This window comes from Erigeron canadensis, chromosome 1 (assembly GCF_010389155.1).
Source record: "Erigeron canadensis isolate Cc75 chromosome 1, C_canadensis_v1, whole genome shotgun sequence".
NCBI classification, from domain to species: Eukaryota; Viridiplantae; Streptophyta; class Magnoliopsida; order Asterales; family Asteraceae; genus Erigeron; species Erigeron canadensis.
Window position 1 is genome coordinate 29,841,450 of NC_057761.1, and position 18,729 is coordinate 29,860,178.

General features: G+C 35.7%; 3 protein-coding genes across 3 annotated transcripts; 2 read left to right on the plus strand and 1 right to left on the minus strand.

Annotated features, from left to right (window-relative positions):
• The first annotated feature begins 364 nt into the window (after window positions 1-364).
• LOC122583661 (cellular nucleic acid-binding protein-like) lies at window positions 365-3,798 on the plus strand. Its single transcript, XM_043756045.1, has 4 exons — window positions 365-442; window positions 979-1,090; window positions 2,366-2,458; window positions 2,981-3,798. Exons 2-4 carry the CDS (start codon window positions 987-989, stop codon window positions 3,582-3,584), a joined length of 801 nt encoding a protein of 266 aa, XP_043611980.1. The 5' UTR covers window positions 365-442; window positions 979-986; the 3' UTR covers window positions 3,585-3,798.
• Window positions 3,799-10,461: 6,663 nt separating this feature from the next.
• LOC122583652 (DNA-binding protein HEXBP-like) lies at window positions 10,462-13,586 on the plus strand. Its single transcript, XM_043756039.1, has 4 exons — window positions 10,462-10,785; window positions 11,003-11,114; window positions 11,988-12,080; window positions 12,557-13,586. Exons 1-4 carry the CDS (start codon window positions 10,509-10,511, stop codon window positions 13,152-13,154), a joined length of 1,080 nt encoding a protein of 359 aa, XP_043611974.1. The 5' UTR covers window positions 10,462-10,508; the 3' UTR covers window positions 13,155-13,586.
• A 425-nt stretch (window positions 13,587-14,011) lies between these two features.
• LOC122584707 (ER membrane protein complex subunit 4-like) lies at window positions 14,012-15,155 on the minus strand. The gene is made up of 2 exons (XM_043756754.1): window positions 15,044-15,155; window positions 14,012-14,747 (listed from the first exon to the last, which is right to left on the minus strand). The coding sequence occupies exon 2, from the start codon at window positions 14,745-14,747 to the stop codon at window positions 14,208-14,210; it is 540 nt and encodes a 179-aa protein (XP_043612689.1). The 5' UTR covers window positions 15,044-15,155; the 3' UTR covers window positions 14,012-14,207.
• Between the last annotated feature and the right edge of the window lie 3,574 nt (window positions 15,156-18,729).

Here is an 18,729-nt window from a genome sequence, read left to right on the forward strand (position 1 = left end):
AGCTTATATGATTGTCACATATACCCGGATATATCCAAAAACCAGGATTTGAAAGTTCAATACATACAATAAACATCAAAATATTTCATTATACAACAAAAACATTCGTTCATAATTCATTACATTCCCATTTACTAATCCCAATAATCTAATACATCATTTCCGAGCATATAGGGGCTCAATTACGACGATAAAGGTGTACTTTGTTTCATTCGTACTTGCGCAAAAGTCAAACTGAAACTCTAAAATATAGGGGTTCAAACTTTAATTAAGAAAAGGGCATGGACTAAATCTGCACATAACTCATCCTAGTTTCATATTTACCATTTAACTCCGTGCAATTTATTCCTCAATTATAACTGGGAATAACAATCTAGGGTTTAAAAATTTTCTTCTGGCGCTTCAATTTCAGTTGAATTAATTTTAACCCACAATTTCTAAGGTAATAAAGTTACTTTCTTTCATACATTTTTACGCGCTTATGATTTAATTACTGTCTTTTTTGTACATTTAACTGTGACCTCAATATGATGATTTTGTTAATTATGATTTAATCTATGAAACTACTCTTATATATTAAATAATAATTTATAAATTGTATTTAATGCTTAATTCATTGTCCAGCATTGTGTTTTTCATAAAGGTCTTAATGTAGTTAGTATATCCGATTCTGCATATACATATATTTCTTGTTTTCCGGTTGTCAGGGCTCTGCATAGTTGCATTAGAAGAGGGCTTTTCAATTAAATAAAAATAAGTTCCGGGTTTATGTGAAAACCGTCTTTTATCCAAAGTTCGTAATGTGCATCATAGAACGCCGTTAAAATGAGTTTAACGTTACCGTGTGTTGAGAGTTCATGAAATGCATAATGCACAGTTATTGGTTGTAATGTATTTAAGCTATTATAGTTATGAGTATGCTACAGTTCGTATGATGGTTTATTGACGGTTTTTTGTGTTGGGTACTTTGGTGTACAGTCTCCAGTATGAGTCGGGATAGGAGCAGAAGTCCAGGTTTAGCCAGTCGTTTCCGTAGGGATCGAGCTTCTTACCGTGATGCACCCTACAAAAGGGATAAGCCTGCATATCGGTATGTTTTATTTATTTATTCATATGTCTTTCGAGATTTAGTGGATAATAAGCACAATGTGCTAATAGATATCAAATGGCATAATGGAAGTTGAGTTTAACCGTGTGATGGACTATGGTTCTGGACTGAAATCCAGAACATGGAGGTTCCCTACTTGTTATATGTGCACATTGTTGTAGTGATTTAATGGTCTTTTTTTGTGCGTGTTTCTGATCAAAACAAGGTTTTCCAGTTAATGGCATAAAACAATAACGTTTCAGGTTAGAATGATAATAAATTAGGACAAGTAGCACAAAAAGGTATCCAATTTCATCGATATTTAAATGTTGGGTTTCTTACGTTTTTGATCAATTTGGGTGCTTCTGAACCATTGGTGAGCTTATAAGGGTATAAGGCAACATAAAACATGAAGCACATGCCAAGAATCATTGCTTAATCTGATTATTAGTTAGCAAATGTCAGCGAGGCTGGGTGCTAATACCAAGATGAAATGTATCTTTGTGAGGTAGGAAACAGTCAAGCTATACAAATAACTGTTCAAGGATGCGTTGTTTCCTGTTTTCTTCGAAGGTGAAGCTAATAACTAGAATTATGTAGTCTTTACGTGGTGATTTGAATTATGCTGGCACAAACCCGTATCAATATGATTGCACGAACTTTGGATGATTAATTAATATTCATAATGGAAGTAGGAACTAGGAACTACGAGAGTATCATCATTAATTCACTAAGATTTTTTCTATCAAGTTGAAGCTTAATTCACTATGATTCTTTCTATCAAGTTGAAACTTTTCTCTTAACTATAATGCATAACCTATACGGGGAATATCTTACCTTGCAGCTTTTTATTGCTTTTCACATATGTGCTCGTATGAATTTAATTACGTCACTTAGTGATTGCAGTAACCACCCTACCCTTTATGCATCAGTTAGTGGTTATGTAACCAAATTTACATGCCAATAAAACTCAGTATATGTTTTTTTAGTGGCATCTATTGGTCTTCGTCAATGATAGTTAGAAAACTCATACAACATTCTCTAGACTAGTATGTAGTAACTTAATTTCATTTGAATATGCATCAGTTAGTGGTTATGTAACCAAATTTACATGCCAATAAAACTCTATTTGTTTTTTTAGTGGCATTTATTGCTCTTCGTCAATGATAGTTAGAAAACTCATACAGCATTACTCTAAACTAGTATGTAGTAACTTAATTTCATTTCAATGCTTCCTGGTATTATAACTTTTCTTTATATGACACTCTTACTTTACAGCCAAGATTATCTGTGCAACAAATGTAAGCAACCTGGACATTTTGCCAGAGACTGTCCAAATGCGACTGTCTGCAACAATTGTGGACTTCCTGGGTAACATGAATATCCTATTCATAACATTCAACTTCATTGTTCATTCTTTAAATAAGTTAACAGAGGTGGCTGGGTGGTAGCAATGTAGCATTGATCCATATACTTATCAATGTGTTGATTTAGGTTGCCTTGTATCTTTGGGTGAAATTCAAAGATTTAGCTAAAACAGATCAAATTGGTCGACCAGACCAAATGGTTTGAAAGTCATGCGAAAGTTTATTTGTTTGATGCGTATAATCTCCTAATGCTTATTTTAGGATCCAGACTGTTATTGAAATAAATTAAGAACGTTTGTGATTACAATTTATACAATAACATATATAATAATAATTTTGTTAAAATTGGATGTAAAAGTGTTTGCCAGTCAAATAATTAGTCCTGGTACTATAAATGATCCTTTTTTACAAGGACCCATTTTGAACCTGTTGCCCAGTCCAGCCCATCTTGCCACCTCCATGTTTCAGTAATCAGAATATCAGATAGTTATGTAACCAAGACTAACATTTTGCCTCTTACTTTTAGTCATGTCGCATCCGAGTGCACTTCAACTACTATGTGTTGGAACTGCAAGGAATCAGGACACCTATCAAGCGAGTGCTCCAACGATCCTGTGTGCAATATCTGTGGTAAAACAGGGCATCTAGCTCGTGATTGCCATAACCCAAATGTTTCCACCTATGATGCTCGTCTTTGCAACAACTGCTACAAACCCGGGCACCTTGCAGCTGAATGCACTAATGAGAAGGCTTGCAACAACTGCCGAAAAACCGGCCACATTGCCCGTGAATGCAGTAATGATCCAGTATGCAACATTTGCAACATATCTGGGCATGTTGCCCGCCAGTGTCCAAAATCTGGCATGTCGGGGTTGGCTAAATCTCGCCCTTCAAGCTTTCTGGGTTCTTTTGGCTCATCGAGGGCTGACCCTTTTCGGGACATGGTATGTCGTAATTGTGGACGCCCCGGTCATATCAGCCGTGACTGTTTGCCTATGCCTATGACTATGCCTATGGTCATCTGCAATACTTGTGGTGGGCGAGGCCACATGGAAATCGAGTGCCCCTCTGCGCGAAGGTTTAACTCATTTGAACGTGCATTTCCTGACCCTCATTTTCGTAGGTACTGAACGGGCTGTGAGTCAGCATGTTGCTTGCACTTTAAGTGGTCTAACTCATTGTGAAGATGGGCTTTTGATATTTCAAAGTATTAATTAGGGAGGTTGCTTGTACTATGTTGAATCTATCTTTACCATAGCCATAGCGTAACACAATTTTGATTGAGGCATTTGGCGGGATTATCGGAAATTAATATTAACCTAGGTACCTATATATCTTTTGATTTGTTATAGACTTGTTTTAATCATGAATCATCTGTATATATACTAGCATGGTACACGTGAAATGTGTAGGTGGTAGAAAGTTTCTAGTGGTTTTGTGGGGTTTTTCATGGGCGTGGTGGAATAAGGGAGTGATGTGTTGCATAATATTGAAGCTTGAAATTTGTGTTTTTCAAGAACAATGACTAGTTAAACATCAAAACTTCTATCAAATAGGATAAAACTGAAGATACATGTATCAGTATGATATTGAAGACTTCATTTTAAGATGTAATGCGGGGATTTTTTTTCTCCTGGTCCATTGCTTTCGGCATGATGGAGGGGTCATGGGTTCAAAGTGGCTCGGTTTACCTGGTGAAGAGGAGGCTGCGTAATATGTGGGTACAATTTTTAGTGTCATTGTTAACGGGAATGCTCTTGTAAAGATCTATCATCTTATTCATGTTTGTTTTTATATGCCTCTCCATGTTTTGTACCGCAATCTCTTCAACTGGAAAATGTGATTGCAGCAAACCATAAACTAGCGTACATGTCCGTTTAACTAAATATTGTATGTCAAAGTTAAGGGTTTGGTTAACAAAACCCGCAATGTCATTAGGCAATTGTTAGCCCTAGTGGCTGTAATCAGTTTAGAGTTAGCATATACGGGGGTACATCATAACCATAACGAAACCCAGATCAACAACTTATTTTCTTTAACTTAGACGCAACAAAACTAAATAATGATGTCATTCGATTCATTTCTATTGTGCTCATTCAAAATGAAAAATGAACAATACTCGTTACATGTGAAATAGGCTAAAAACGCGTAAATGTCTAAAAAAATTTAAACGAAATAAGGTGTCACTAACTCATCAAAATCCATAGTGAATGTGCCACACAAATGACTCAAATCCAAACAGAACTTAAAATGTGTCACATACATTTTCTGTACGTGCCACATATTAGGGCTGAAAAACAAAAAGACCCAATTTGACACTTGACTCAACTTGTAATCTTTCCAAACACAATTCTAAGCTTCATAACACTACATTTCAGATTTCAAACAAGTATTTGACATGATATATGATAATTACAACCATGTTCGACCAAAAATCAATGTACAACGAAACGGGTCGCTTACCCGAGTCATTGACCTACTAGATGCTTACAATACCATATACAATCCAAATAGCTAAAAACTTGACCTTATCACAGGTTTTATACCAAAATAGACATGTTTAACCAAAAATAACATGTATCAAGAGCCAAAAGGTACCAAAGGGATGTTCTACCCAAATTACCCAAAATGCCAACCTTTGAGATGGCAAAAGACTTCACTTGAACTTCACTCTACAACCTCCTTGCTCTTGCTACTACCAACTCCTATAAGAGAGTTAAACACTAAAATATAAGCTACGCTTAGTGAATGCATACACATACAATCATAATCATGTCATTCTAACTTTGTGCATCAAGCATCATATAAGCCTAGCAAGCTAGCCTTTTCATACAATTCAAACAACATACATTCATTTTTCAACATGGCCATGGATAATTTGGCTAGTAGGAATTTACCCACCTACTAGCTCTTACATACAATATGACTAGTAGGAATTTACCCACCTACTAGTTCGCTACTAGTTCGCACAATCAATCAAACAAATGGGTCATAGGAATTTACCCATTTATGACCTCAAATAACAAGAACATGATTATATGCATATACACTCACCTCAAACTTGGTTACTTGACACAATAAGGCTACAAATTCAACAATTCAATCTTCAATACCTATACAAGAATAAACACATACCATCTATGAGTTCCATGACTCAATTGCCTTACATGAAACTATTTGCATGCATCGATTCTAACACTATGGTGTTTGGCCACTCAACATTCTTCCATCAATTCAAATTCTCATAAAAGAGCTTTATTTCATAATTTCTAGCCAAACACCACAAGATATAAGATTCTTACCAAGGGGGATTTTCATTAACAACATCTCTTTCAATCGAAATATCCATTTATCAATCAAATTTAGTTAGGGTTCTACTTGAACATATCAATAACAAAAATCCCCAAATTCTAGAATCAAGAACCCTAATTTTCAATAACAAAATAGAACTAGGGTTATAGAAAATTAATACCTCAAGAATGAGAGACAAGAGTTAAGGCTTTCAATCACCATTCTTCCCCCATTTTCTTCTTAAAATTTCAGCCACCACCCTTCCAAACAACCCTCAAATTTTCAATTTCTTATTCAATTGGTGGTGATTGTTGTTATTGTTCCAGGATTGAAATTCTTTAATTTGAGTTTTGAAACCTTAATTGCATGAATTTTGATGGATTGAGAGATGAATTAGTGAGAAGTAGGTTGAAAGAATGAGTGGGAAAAACATGAGTCATAAGACTAAGTGGCTGGCTTTTCTTCCCTGAAGGCCACGCCCATTTCAATTTTAATGGGTTTAATACCCGCTAGCCACTAAAATTCCAACTAAATTAACCCCTTATCTCAAAACAAAATACTAGGAAATTAATTTAATGCCAAAACTATGAAAATGGTTAATTTTCGTTTACCTTAAAATATTGGGGTGTTACAAATCTCCCCCACTTAGAATCGATCACGTCCCCGTGATCCATGCCATGTGCAAGGACGGATGGTACACCAACATGTCCTGCTCGGTTTCCCACGTATACTCGGAACTTTTATGATGCTTCCATTGTACCTTGAAGGTGCGTACCGTCTTATTGTTTATCCTTCTCAACTCCTCTTCAACTATGGCAACCGGTTCCTCGACATAAGTTAACTTTTTGTCTAGCTCGATTTCATTTAAGGAAACACACGTTGCATCATCAACAAGGCATTTTCGGAGTCGTGACACATGAAAAGTGTTATGAATGCGAGATAGCTCTTCGGGCAACTCCAATTGGTATGCCATTTTGCCCACACGGGCTACAATACGAAACGAGCCTATGAACCGTGGACTCAACTTTCCACGCTTGTGAAATCGTAACAAGCCCTTCCATGGAGACACCTTTAACATAACCCGATCACCAACCATAAACTCAATGGGCCGTCTCCTAACATCGGCATATAATTTTTGTCTATCTTGAGCCGCTTTAAGTCTTTCACGAATCTCGTCTATCTTTTGCGTAGTCTCAAGAACGACATCGGTTCCTCCTAATTCCCGTTGGCCCACTTCTCCCCAACAAATGGGAGTTCGACATCTTCTACCATAAAGCATTTCGTACAGTGACATCTTAATACTAGAATGGTAGCTATTGTATGAAAATTCCGCCAAAGGTAAGTATGCATCCCATGGTCCTCCAAAATCAATAATGCATGCTCGTAACATATCTTCCAATGTTTGGATGGTTCTTTCGCTTTGACCGTCCGTTTGCGGGTGATATGCGGTACTAAAATGTAACTTAGTACCCATATCTTCATGAAACTTCCTCCAAAAATGGGAGGTAAATCGAGTATCTCTATCCGAAACAATAGAGATGGGGATGTCATACGGAGCTACAACTTCTTTCACATATAAATCGGCTAAAACTTCGGAAGATGATGACTCACGAATGGGCAAAAACAAGGCACTTTTCGTTAACAGATCTACAATCACCCAAATGGAATCAAATTGATGTTTGGGCGTCTTAGGGAGTTTGGTAATGAAGTCCATAGTCAAGTGCTCCCATTTCCATTTGTTATAAAGAACCTATTTGTTTTTTTTTTTTGAGTGAATTCTAATTATATTTTGACTATTTTCGTTATATTATAGTAAGTTTTATAACATTTAAAAAAAAAAAATTAAATTAGTTGTACCAGCTGGTATTAAATTAGATCCTCATATGTAGGTGTATATATAGGTTTTTAATTTGAGTTTGTTTTGATTTTTAATTAAAATTTTGTTTGGAAGTTTGTTAAATTCAAGGATGAAAAATGCAAAAATGACAAACCATAAGAACGAATTTTTCACTTAACCATAGGAACAAATGGGTAAAAAGACATATATGCCCCTCACGTGCGTTGCACGTGAGGGGGTTAACGGATCCAAGAACAAAATGCAAACCACAAGGACGATTTTAGCCAAAAATTAACGGCGAGGATGTAAAGTGCTTATTCGAAAAACCACGGGGACGAAAAAAGTACTTTGGCCTATTAAATAAATACAAAAACATTACAAAGTAAAGTAATTAATAATTCCGTCTTTTATGGATTATACATCTCAATACCATTTTACTTAGACTATCTTTATCGGTAATTTGTTAGTTTGGTTCACCCAATATAATAATAATACTTCACTAAAGGACAGATTCTTGGCAAACTAACTCACACGATCTGGTCTTCATTTCAAACTAAGATTGAACCTATGTTCTTTCCACATGTCAACTATCTAGTGGATAGTATCAATATAAGATAATAAAGCTATATATATAATTGTATTAATAAAGTTAAAAAAACGGTTTAGGTTGGGTTGTGAATGAGAGTAAAAATTTGAGTTAGATTGGGTTGTATATGTGGAAGAGAGAGAAATTAGTTTTTAATTAAATATTTAGTTGGTTTGGTTTACTGATGTGGGTAGTCTTAATGTATTGGGGATATGCGATATGAACAACCTCATTCTTACCCAAGGTAAAGATGCTACTTCGAGTACTACATAAGTTAGAACAAGATCTCCGACCATGTAAGGCGTAAGGATCGAACTAATGATGTTTGTCTGTAGATATAAGAAAGCTAGCCATTTGATCCAAACCTTGCTTGTAAAAAAGGGAAGTTTTCAACAAAGGGACTTCTATAATAGGCAAAAATATTTATTAATAACCTAATACATTATAAGACATCAAAAACTTTCCTATTTTTTTAGATTACATGGTTGATTTACCTAAAATGCTCCCTACCAATCACCATTCAACACATTTTCCAACTAACATACACGGTCTACCATATATATTTTTAATAACATTTATCCCCAAACTTTTTTTTAATAACTAAACTACCTTTTTTACGCCCATTCATTTTACATAAATGACCTACACTACTCATCGTTATGATTAGGCGTTGACCCCACCATCCATCGTCTTTATCATCATCGTCGCTGCGTTGCGAGAGCATTGAAATACGAAATAAAGATATACGTTGTCTTGATCGTACTTACGCAAAAGTCAAACTAATATACTAAAATATAGAGGGTTAAAGTTTAATCTTAATAAAAGTGTATGGACTAAAATTGCACATAAATCATCCGAGTTTCATATTACCAGTTAACTTCATAGAGGAGACTGACTGAGACGACGTAGAAGTTTTCGGGTTTGAATTTCAGTATGAGCAAAATACTTACAGGAATGGACACAAAAGTTTTCTCATAAATAGGTTTTCTTTAAAATTGGTGTTGAGTATAAAGAGGATGATTTGTTTCTAAAAAAAGTTCATTTAATAATTTAAATAGAAATAAGGCCCCAAACTTTTGAAATAAGCCCAAGAGAAAAAGTCCCGCCCATAAAGCTCCTAAAACACCTTTTAAAGTCTTCTGTAACGTTGGTTTCAACTTTTCTCCTGGCGCTTCAGTTTCAATTGAAAATCATTTTTATCCACAAATTTATAAGGTAATAAAGTTACTTTTTTCCTATACATTTTTACGCGCTTATGATTTAATTACTGTTTCTTTCTTTTATACACCTAACTGTGATCTCAGTATACTGGTCTTGTTTGTTAGTATGATTCAATTTATTAAAGGGGCTAACAAGTATGCTGCTACCATGATTTACAGGGGGGGAGATTTTATATTCATACACATGATTTAAAAAAAAAGGGGGGGGGGGATTGTGAGGGGAAATTTAGAAGCAAGCTGCTTCTAGCAGCATTTTTGTTTTTCCCTTTATTAAAATACTTTTATATGTTTAACAATTAAAAATTAGATTGAATTAATCCTTAATTTAATGTCCTGCATAGTGTTTTTTATAAAGGTTTTAATGTTGTTATTATATCTGATTTCTGTAAATACAGATTTTTCTTGTTTATTGTTTTTTCGAGCTCTGTCTAGTTGCATAAGAAGGTGTTTTTGAATAAACAAAAATAAGTTTCAGGTTTATGTAATTACCGTTTTTAATCCGAAGTTCATAAAATTAGTCAGACTGTTTGTGTTCCAACGGATTTCTTGCATTTTCGGTATTGAATAATGAATAATGCCTAAATGGTTATTCTTTTGTTTAGCAGAATGGGAGATCATAAGCAAAAGAAAAAGATAAAGATAAATTTAAACTGGGTGACACAAGAATCGTATGTGTTTTCCAATCATAGTGTACCCGCTAGGAATATGAGGAAAACGGGTCTTGGTTCTGTTATATTTGGATGCAAAAACAGCACAATCAAAGAATGCCTTTCTAATAAGTTATTTGGTTAGTTGATTATAGTTTTGTGTATTGCTTATGAAGAAACGGGGTACGTTTTTGATCTTTTTTAGATAGGTTTGCCAGAGGGTCACTTTTCGTATGTTAGAAACATCAACAAAGGGCTTGTGGTATTTCTGTTTAATTATAGTGATAGAAAACTACATGGAATATTCGAGGCAGCAACTCACGGTCAAATGAACATTGATAAGTATGCCTGGGTGAAAGATGGTGATGACACCGGATACACAAATTATCCGGCAACAGGTATCATTCTCCATTTTAAAGCGATAGTTTTTGTAATGGTTTGATAACAAATATAATGCTGATACATTGTTTAATATGTGTTATTCTGCATTCAAGGTGCGGATTAGTGTTAAACAAGAATGCAAACCATTGTCTGAAAAACAGTTTGGGCCTGCTATTGCTGATAACTACTATGAGAGCAAACACTTTTACTTTGAGTTGGATCATGAACAAACAAACCAACTGATCTCATTGTTCAGATTAAATCGAGTCAAGGAAGAGATTTACCCGCAAATTACTACAAGGCTGAACTATATTAATCAATCTGGTGAAAACCAAATTGACAGGGGTATACCTTTTTACCCGAAATCTGGTAAAAACGACTTCCTAAGTTAGGATACTATATTCTGATCAAACATGTTTTTAAATTTTGTACCCGAACTAGTTGGGACTATCTTGTGATTTTTGGGATTTTCCTGGTACCGGCACTGATTGGGACCGATCCGGGAACCAACAGATGTGTTGGAAAAAGTACCATTTTCCGGTACCAGCATTTTGGAATTTTTGCTCATGCTTACTTTGGTGCACAGTGTCCAGTAGGAGTCGGGATAGGAGCAGAAGTCCAGGTTTAGCTCTGCGTTTCTGTAGGGATCGGGCTTCTTATCGTGATGCACTCTGCAAAAAGGATAAGCCTGCATGTCGGTATGTTTTATTTATTTATATGTCTCGAAATTTAGTAGATAATGAATACAACTTACTAGTAGATATCAAACGGCATAATGGATGGAAATGGAGAGTTTAACTGTGTGGACATGGCTATGGACTGAAATTCAGAACATGGAAGTTCCCTAGTTATATTAGCACATTGTTTCTATATTTGTGTCTGTTTGTATGATAACCTTTTTTTTTACAATCAAAACAAGGTTTTTTATTTAATGGCGTAGGAACAATAAAGTTTCAGGGCAGAATGATCAAAAAGAAGTCGGAGACCCAACATTTACAACAATATTAAGTTAGATACCTCAGAAATTGAGCCTTAATTATAAGCACATAACTACATAAGTCTTAAGTTAATCAATTTGGGTGATTTTAAACCATTAATTTAGGTGCTTCTCAACCATTGGTGACCTCATAAGGCAACATAAACATAGAGAACATGCCAAGAATCAATTTGGTGGAAATTAGTGCTAATACAAAGATGAAAAGCATTTTTGTGATGTAGGAGACAGTCCAGCTACACAAATAAGTGTTCAAGGACGCGTTGTTTCCTATTTTCTTCAGGTGAAAGCTAATAAGAAGAATTATGTAGTCTTTACGAGGTGATTTGAATGATGCAGTCTGGCACAAGCCCGTATCAACACGTTTTAACAAACTTCCAATAATTCATTAATATTCATTAACATCCCTTAGTGACTACAATTTACAGCCACTGCCATACCCTTTAGATGTTGACAAAACCCAGTATTGTTTATTTAGTGGCATTTATTGGTCTTTGTCAACGATAGATAGAAAACACATACCATTATTAATCTGGACTAGTATGTAATAACTTAATTTCATTTCTATACAGTACAGCCAAGATTATCTGTGCAACAAATGTAAGCGGCCTGGACATATCGCCATAGACTGTCCAAATGCGACTGTCTGCAACAACTGTGGACTTCCTGGGTAACATAGATATCCTGTTTATAACACTCAACTTCATTGTTCATCCTTAAATTTAAAATTTTAAATAAGTTAATAGAGGTGGCAGCATTAACCCATATCAATGTGTTGATTTGGGTTGTCTTCTATCTTTGGGTCAAATCAAGAGATTTAGCTAAAACAGATGAAATTGGTCGACCAGACCAAATGGTTTGAAAATCATGCAAAAGTTTATTTGTTTGATTTGATGCGTACAGTCTCCTAATTCTTATTTAAAATGAAGAATCTGTATAATTACAATCTGTACAATAGCATATATATAATTGTTTTTGAAAAATGGACGTAAAAGTGTTTTGCAAGTCAACTATTTTGTCTCAGTACTATGAATGATCCAGTTTTACAAGGACCCAGTTACCCAGTCCTGCCCATCTTGCCACCTCTATGTTTCAGCTATCAGGTATTTATGTCACTAAGACTAACATGTTACCTCTTACTTCTAGACATCTTGTATTTGAACGCACGTCAACTACCATGTGTTGGAACTGCAAGGAGTCAGGACACCTATCAAGCGAGTGCCCCAATGATCCCATGTGTAATATGTGCGGTAAAATAGGGCATCTGGCTTGTGTTTGTCATTACCCAAATGTTTCCACCTATGATGCCCGTCTTTGCAACGACTGCTACAAACCTAGGCACCTTGCAGCTGAATGCACTAATGAGAAGACTTGCAACAACTGGGGGAAAACCGCCCACATTGCCCGTGAATGCAGTATTGACCCAGTATGCAACATTTTCAGCATGTATGGGCATGTTGCCCGCCAGTGTCCAAAATCTGGTATGTCAGGGTTAGCTAAATCACGCCATTTAAGCTTTCTGGGTTCTTTTGGCTCATCGAGGGATGACTCTTCTTGGGACATGATATGCCGTATTTGTGGCCGCCTTGGTCATATCAGCTGTGACTGTTTGCCTATGCCTATGTCTATGATCATCTGCGACAATTGTGGCGGGCGAGGCCACATGGAAATTGAGTGCCCGTCTGCCTGGAGGTTCAACTCATTTGATCGTGCATCTCCTGACCCTTGTTTTCGTAGGTATTAAACGGGCTGCAAGTCAGCATGCTGGTTTAACTCAAAGTGAAGATGGCTTTTGATGTTTCATTTGGCGGGATTATTGGAGGAAGTTACTCATGATGCACTTGTTAGGGTTCCCAATTTGTTTATCCTTTTATTACATTTAATTTGCTGAAGACTTGTTTTAATCATTAACCATGTACGCATATATAAGCTGGTACCCGTGAAATGTGTAGGTGGTAGAAAATTACTAGCGGTTTTGTTTCTGTTGGTTTTCTGGAGTTTCTAACAAGGCGTATTTTATGAGCGTGGTGGTGTAAGAGGGTGATGTGTCATAATATTGAAGCTTGCAATGTTTTCTTCAATAACAATGACTAGCTGAACATCAAATCTTCTATCAACTAGGATGAAACTGAAACATGTGTATCTTAATGAAATTGAAGACTTGATTTAAGATGAATGTGGAAGAAGCTACAACAAAAGATCATGAAACAAACAATTTGAACCCCTTAGACACTTGGAAGATACGTTTTTCACCTGGTCCATTGCTCGCCTTAGCATGGTGGAGGGCAAGTTAGAAGCTTTTTCTGTTTTCATTTCTACTCATATACTCTCTGAGATGAAAAACACAGCTGGTTCTTACAGGTTAAATGACGAGTTATCCAATTTCATAAATATGAAGGCTAGTGTAGACGTCAAAATAGACATGTGATTGGTTGAAACATGTTATCGCAGCAAACCATAAACTAATGTACATGTCCGATTAACTAAAAATAGCAGGTTAAAGTTAAAGACTTGGTTAACAAAACCCGCCAAAGTCATAGGCGATTGTTAATCCTAGTGGCCATTCGATCAGTTTAAACATAAGGAGGTACATCATTAGCATAAGAAAACCCAGATCAATAACACATTTTCACTATCTCCGGTATAACAAAACTGAATAATGATGTCAATTCATTCGTTTCTATTGAAAAATAATGCATAGTGAAACAAAGTCATACTACAAGAAAACCCCACTTTGGTTCTCTTTCACAATATAATAACTTAAAATACACTGAATCAAAAGCTGGCAAAATGGATCTTAGTGTAAAGCAATACCTCCACCCGAATATTCAACCTCATGGGCAGGCGGTAAAGATGAAACCCAGTCAGAAGCATGCGTCGGAAGAAGACCCAAAGTGTTTAGCTTCCAAACACCGAGCATCATACCCCCCAAATTCAACGCAATATAAAGCAACTTAGGAGCATTAAGGTCAACTTTACTATCCTTGTAAGGCTCAAAAACCTTACCGACTCCTTGAAGGGCACTTAACGGTTGCCAAAGAGCTGAAAACGTTATACCAATGCTAAACAAGTGCACGGTGTTTCCAGCCATCCACATCATAAACCCCATCATTAGTAAATTCTTGAAAGGCGCTTGAGCGACCTCCCATGCTTTTTGCGACTTCCAATTTGCTTCGGCGTCTTTCTTTTGGCGACTAAGAGTAGAATCATCTTGATCATGAGGGACACGAGTGAAGCCAGGAGGGTCGGGGATGTCACGAGCGGAAGGCGCGGATGAATTGTCCGTGAAATCCACCGCCCATTTCCGACTTCCCATCACTCCTTTCCCTTTCTCCATCTACATAAAATCCAACAGGGCAATAGGTCATACTGTATTTTAACTAAACAATAAGGGGGTTAAATGAATTAGTCCTATTTTTGAGCTTAATTGAAATCTCAGTCAGGCCAGTAAATCTAAATAACAAAATATCACAAAATCCATGATGAATTTAAATATTTAATAGACACATAGTATTTATTGCCTTAACACATATATATACCATAAAAAATTTATAATAAATCAAAATTCGATTGAAATTAAGCAATTGAATATTGGAATTAATTAAAAACGAAAGGAAAAGATTTTGAAGATACCTTTTATGATTTTATTATCGGTAGATATTCGAGAGAGCAGGGTGGAGATTCAGTAGCGTGTCTGTGTGATCGATCAAACCCTTGATATTTTGTGATACAAAGTGTTAATAATAAATACAGTTTGACCCCGCGAGTTCAAGTACAACATGACTCGCATCATAAGTTCTTTTATTATTGCCAAAGTTGATCCTTGGGGTTTTGGGTTTTTCTCAATTTGAACACTACGTTATGAAAACGATAAATGTGACTGGTTTGATCGACTTATATGGTTAGGAATTTATTGGCGATACATGACATAATTAATGATTAACCTCTAAGTCCACCAACTTCTTATCATCTCTCTCTAGCTTCATTTTCCTTTTGAGAAATTTCAATGGGAATTATGAAACCTTACAGAAACACCGTATCATTATAAATTTAACACCAACCCTGAAAGAGTATCCATAGATATTAACTTAGCGTCATCTTTTCCTCTATGTGTATTCTCAATGAAACTTTAAACTTTTAAGGACTTGTATTAAAACATGTTTTGTGGAAAGAAATAAGGATAGGCTTTTCGTATAAGCTCATCACATTTAAAATATAATGAGTTCATAGGAATGTTAGCTTTATACAAAAGATTAGGATTCTTAGGTGAAAGTTCCATGTTCTAATAGCTAAACAATGAAATAACATTAACTATCTAGTGAGTATATACATCAAGCACATTTGTTGACAATATAATTTAACAATTGTTAAGCTGGACAAACACAAACGTTATCCAAAACTGATAAAATTATAATCTTAATCTCAAATAAATAATTTACTTGTTCTTAGTATTTGATTAGTGTGTGCAGGACTATTGAAGTACAAAAAGGAGAGGAAGGGACTAAAAGTGTCAAAGATCATGGAAGATTAAAGAAGGTTTAGAATAAAGGTCGGTTATATCTTCAGGGACCAAAAGTGTCAAAAGGAGATAGCTGAAGATGAATAAATACTAAGCTTGCAACTCCAAATCGAAAGCAGAAAACATACATACATATTATTCTATATTTTATGATCTCTTTCTCTCAAATATTATTCTGCAGAAAATTCATTGTAATAATAATTAGAGTTTAAGTTTTTTATTCATTGTAATAGAACAATCAACAATATAGTTGATTGTATCACAAACGATTAGTGAGGGTGATTGTTTCAGGTATAAATCTATTGTTTGATTTTAGAATCATTTAGGTTATTAGATAATTTTTTGACATGGTATCAGAGCCAGGTTACTGGATTTGATATTATCTTGTTAATAACCAATAATAATAAATTAGGTTTCGGATATAGATTTGATTTCTTCAAATTAGGGTTTTCTAATTTGGGGCCTTTTCGATCTAAGGATTTCCGGTTGAAGATCTTGGGTTATTATCGTGTGTTTAAACTTCTGGTTCGTGTTTGGCTATCCTTGTGTTTAATCGACTAAGTGAATCGGTTAAACATTAAGGATTCTTCCGCTGTTCATCTTCTAAAGGGCTCTGTAACACCTCTCACGCTTTTATCTTTTTATTTTTCGTCTAGATTATTTTTCTGCTCTTGACCTACCACTTGAGTGGCAAGGAATCCTGAGAACTACGGAATAATCTGGTTTGTTTTTGCTTATTTTTATTTGTTTGTGTTTGATTGATTGTGATTAGGGTTAATTTGAGAATTAATCGGTTTCTGGATAATTGAGATTATCTGTGTGTTTAATTTGTTGATTTAATTGAGATTAGATCTTGTTTTTTTTTGTGATTAATTGTTTGAAATTTACTTGTGTTTAAAATGGATGATGATAATGTGATTAATGGTTATGAGTATGAATGTGAATCTGATGTAAGTGATAGCAATGTAACTTTGATAAGTGATGTGACTAATTTATACCCATTACCCACATCATGATTGGCCATTTTAGTAGATGTTTTAAGTCGTTTTTATATGCATTTGGCGCGTTTATGGTGTTTGTTAGTGTTTTCAGGTTTTGAACAGGTTATGCATTCATTTGGTACATTTTCGGTTGATTATTGGCCAGGAAATACGTTATGGTAATGATAGTCGATTTGAATGGACGAGGCGGCAGAGCTTAGCAAGTAATCGAGACCGAAACAAATTGGTCCTGTACAAGCTGTGGACTGCGCCGCAGTAGGAAGGCACAAGCCCACTGCGCCGCGGTCCTGATCCACGGAAATAAATGGAAAAACCCCCACTGCGCCGCAGTGGGGATGGCAACAGAAAGACTGCGCCGCAGTCTGTTGAAAAAGAAAAGAGGCCGTGGAATCATACTGCGCCGCAGTGGTGATCACACGAACCACTGCGCCGCAGTCAGCCGAAGTCAAAGTCGACCAACACCTCACTGCGCCGCATTGAGGAGAAGTCAAGCCCCATTGCGCCGCAGTGGGTGCACGGGAGAACACATCCTGACTTGTTTCTGCATCAGATTTTGAAGGGGTATAAATATAAACCCTAGGCACAAATTTCAAGGCATTCAAACTCTTTCTAGGAGCTACTCTATCAGGATTCTTCCTTCTCCAATCAAGTGTTTCACTTAGGCGGATTCATCGAAGATATTACGGGCACCCATCTAGATCGTATCTACATTATTGTCTTGCAATTTATTTTCTTCAAACAATTGGTACATCATGTTTCTTTTCTATTTTATTGATTATTTTGAATTGATCATGAGTGGCTAACTGTTTAATCATCCACCTTGATGAAACGAGACGGATAATGTGATTGCTATATTTTTAATTCAAAAGTGTTTATTTAATTATCGTTGTTCCGTGATCTTGATGATATTAATTCTTTTCATTAATTAATTTCGATATTGGTTGCATATGATTCTTCGTTGGTGATACCAGTTGAATGTGTATGTGATTTTAAAACGGTTACTTGTCTATAAGTAATTATCACTAGTTCATGGTATGATAGTGAATATCATTTTAAGAAGAGATTAAATTTGTCAACGTGATTAATATCGGTTGGTGGTACCACGTTATTGTCACATAGGTTCAATTGATAATTTGAGAGTCAATAAAACTGATTATTAGGAGGATTGTCTTGGTCTTGGTGGTACCGGCTTGGGTAATTCGAATAGTAGTTAGGTGATTCGATAATTGTTCACAGCTGGTGGTACCACGTGAGTAGTGTAATCTTGTCACGACTATCTTTTAAACTCTAGAGAATTTGTTCTTCATCAAATGCAATCATATTTGAAGTCAAGGGAAGTCAAGGTGGATGACTTTTAATTACATTGTCTGAACTTGTTTTTTAAATTTATGCAATCATCTTGCAAATCAACTTATTTAATTGTCAAAGGGGAATTTCGAAGCAACACCTGTTTTCCAAACCATTTAACAAGCAACTAATCATTTCACAGTCCCTGAGAATGAACTCAGACTTACCTCTTAACTAAATTACAAACGATCGGGTCCACTGCCCGTGAGTGCGTAGTAGTGAGTTTTTGGGTAGTTTTAGTTTATAAATTTAAAGCTCGATTTTTGCACATCAAGTTTTTGGCGCCGCTGCCGGGGATTGTGTGCCGAATTAGTTGTTCATTTAGTGGTTTGATCCTTCCTCACTCGTGAGGAAGTTATTTGCTTTATTAGTTTAGACTTGTTTTATTGAACTATCACAGGTGCATTTGACGTGTGGTGTTAGTTGTGTTTTGCAGGATACTTTAATAGTTG

Coding starts and splice junctions, on each gene's coding strand:
- LOC122583652 (XM_043756039.1), top strand. CDS start 10,509: ATGTGTTATTCTGCATTCAAGGTGCGGATTAGTGTTAAACAAGAATGC. Junction 10,786..11,002: donor ACCTTTTTACCCGAAATCTG/GTAAAAACGACT, acceptor TTTGGTGCACAG/TGTCCAGTAGGAGTCGGGAT. Junction 11,115..11,987: donor AAGGATAAGCCTGCATGTCG/GTATGTTTTATT, acceptor TATACAGTACAG/CCAAGATTATCTGTGCAACA.
- LOC122583661 (XM_043756045.1), top strand. CDS start 987: ATGAGTCGGGATAGGAGCAGAAGTCCAGGTTTAGCCAGTCGTTTCCGT. Junction 1,091..2,365: donor AGGGATAAGCCTGCATATCG/GTATGTTTTATT, acceptor CTTACTTTACAG/CCAAGATTATCTGTGCAACA. Junction 2,459..2,980: donor AACAATTGTGGACTTCCTGG/GTAACATGAATA, acceptor TCTTACTTTTAG/TCATGTCGCATCCGAGTGCA.
- LOC122584707 (XM_043756754.1), bottom strand. CDS start 14,747: ATGGAGAAAGGGAAAGGAGTGATGGGAAGTCGGAAATGGGCGGTGGAT.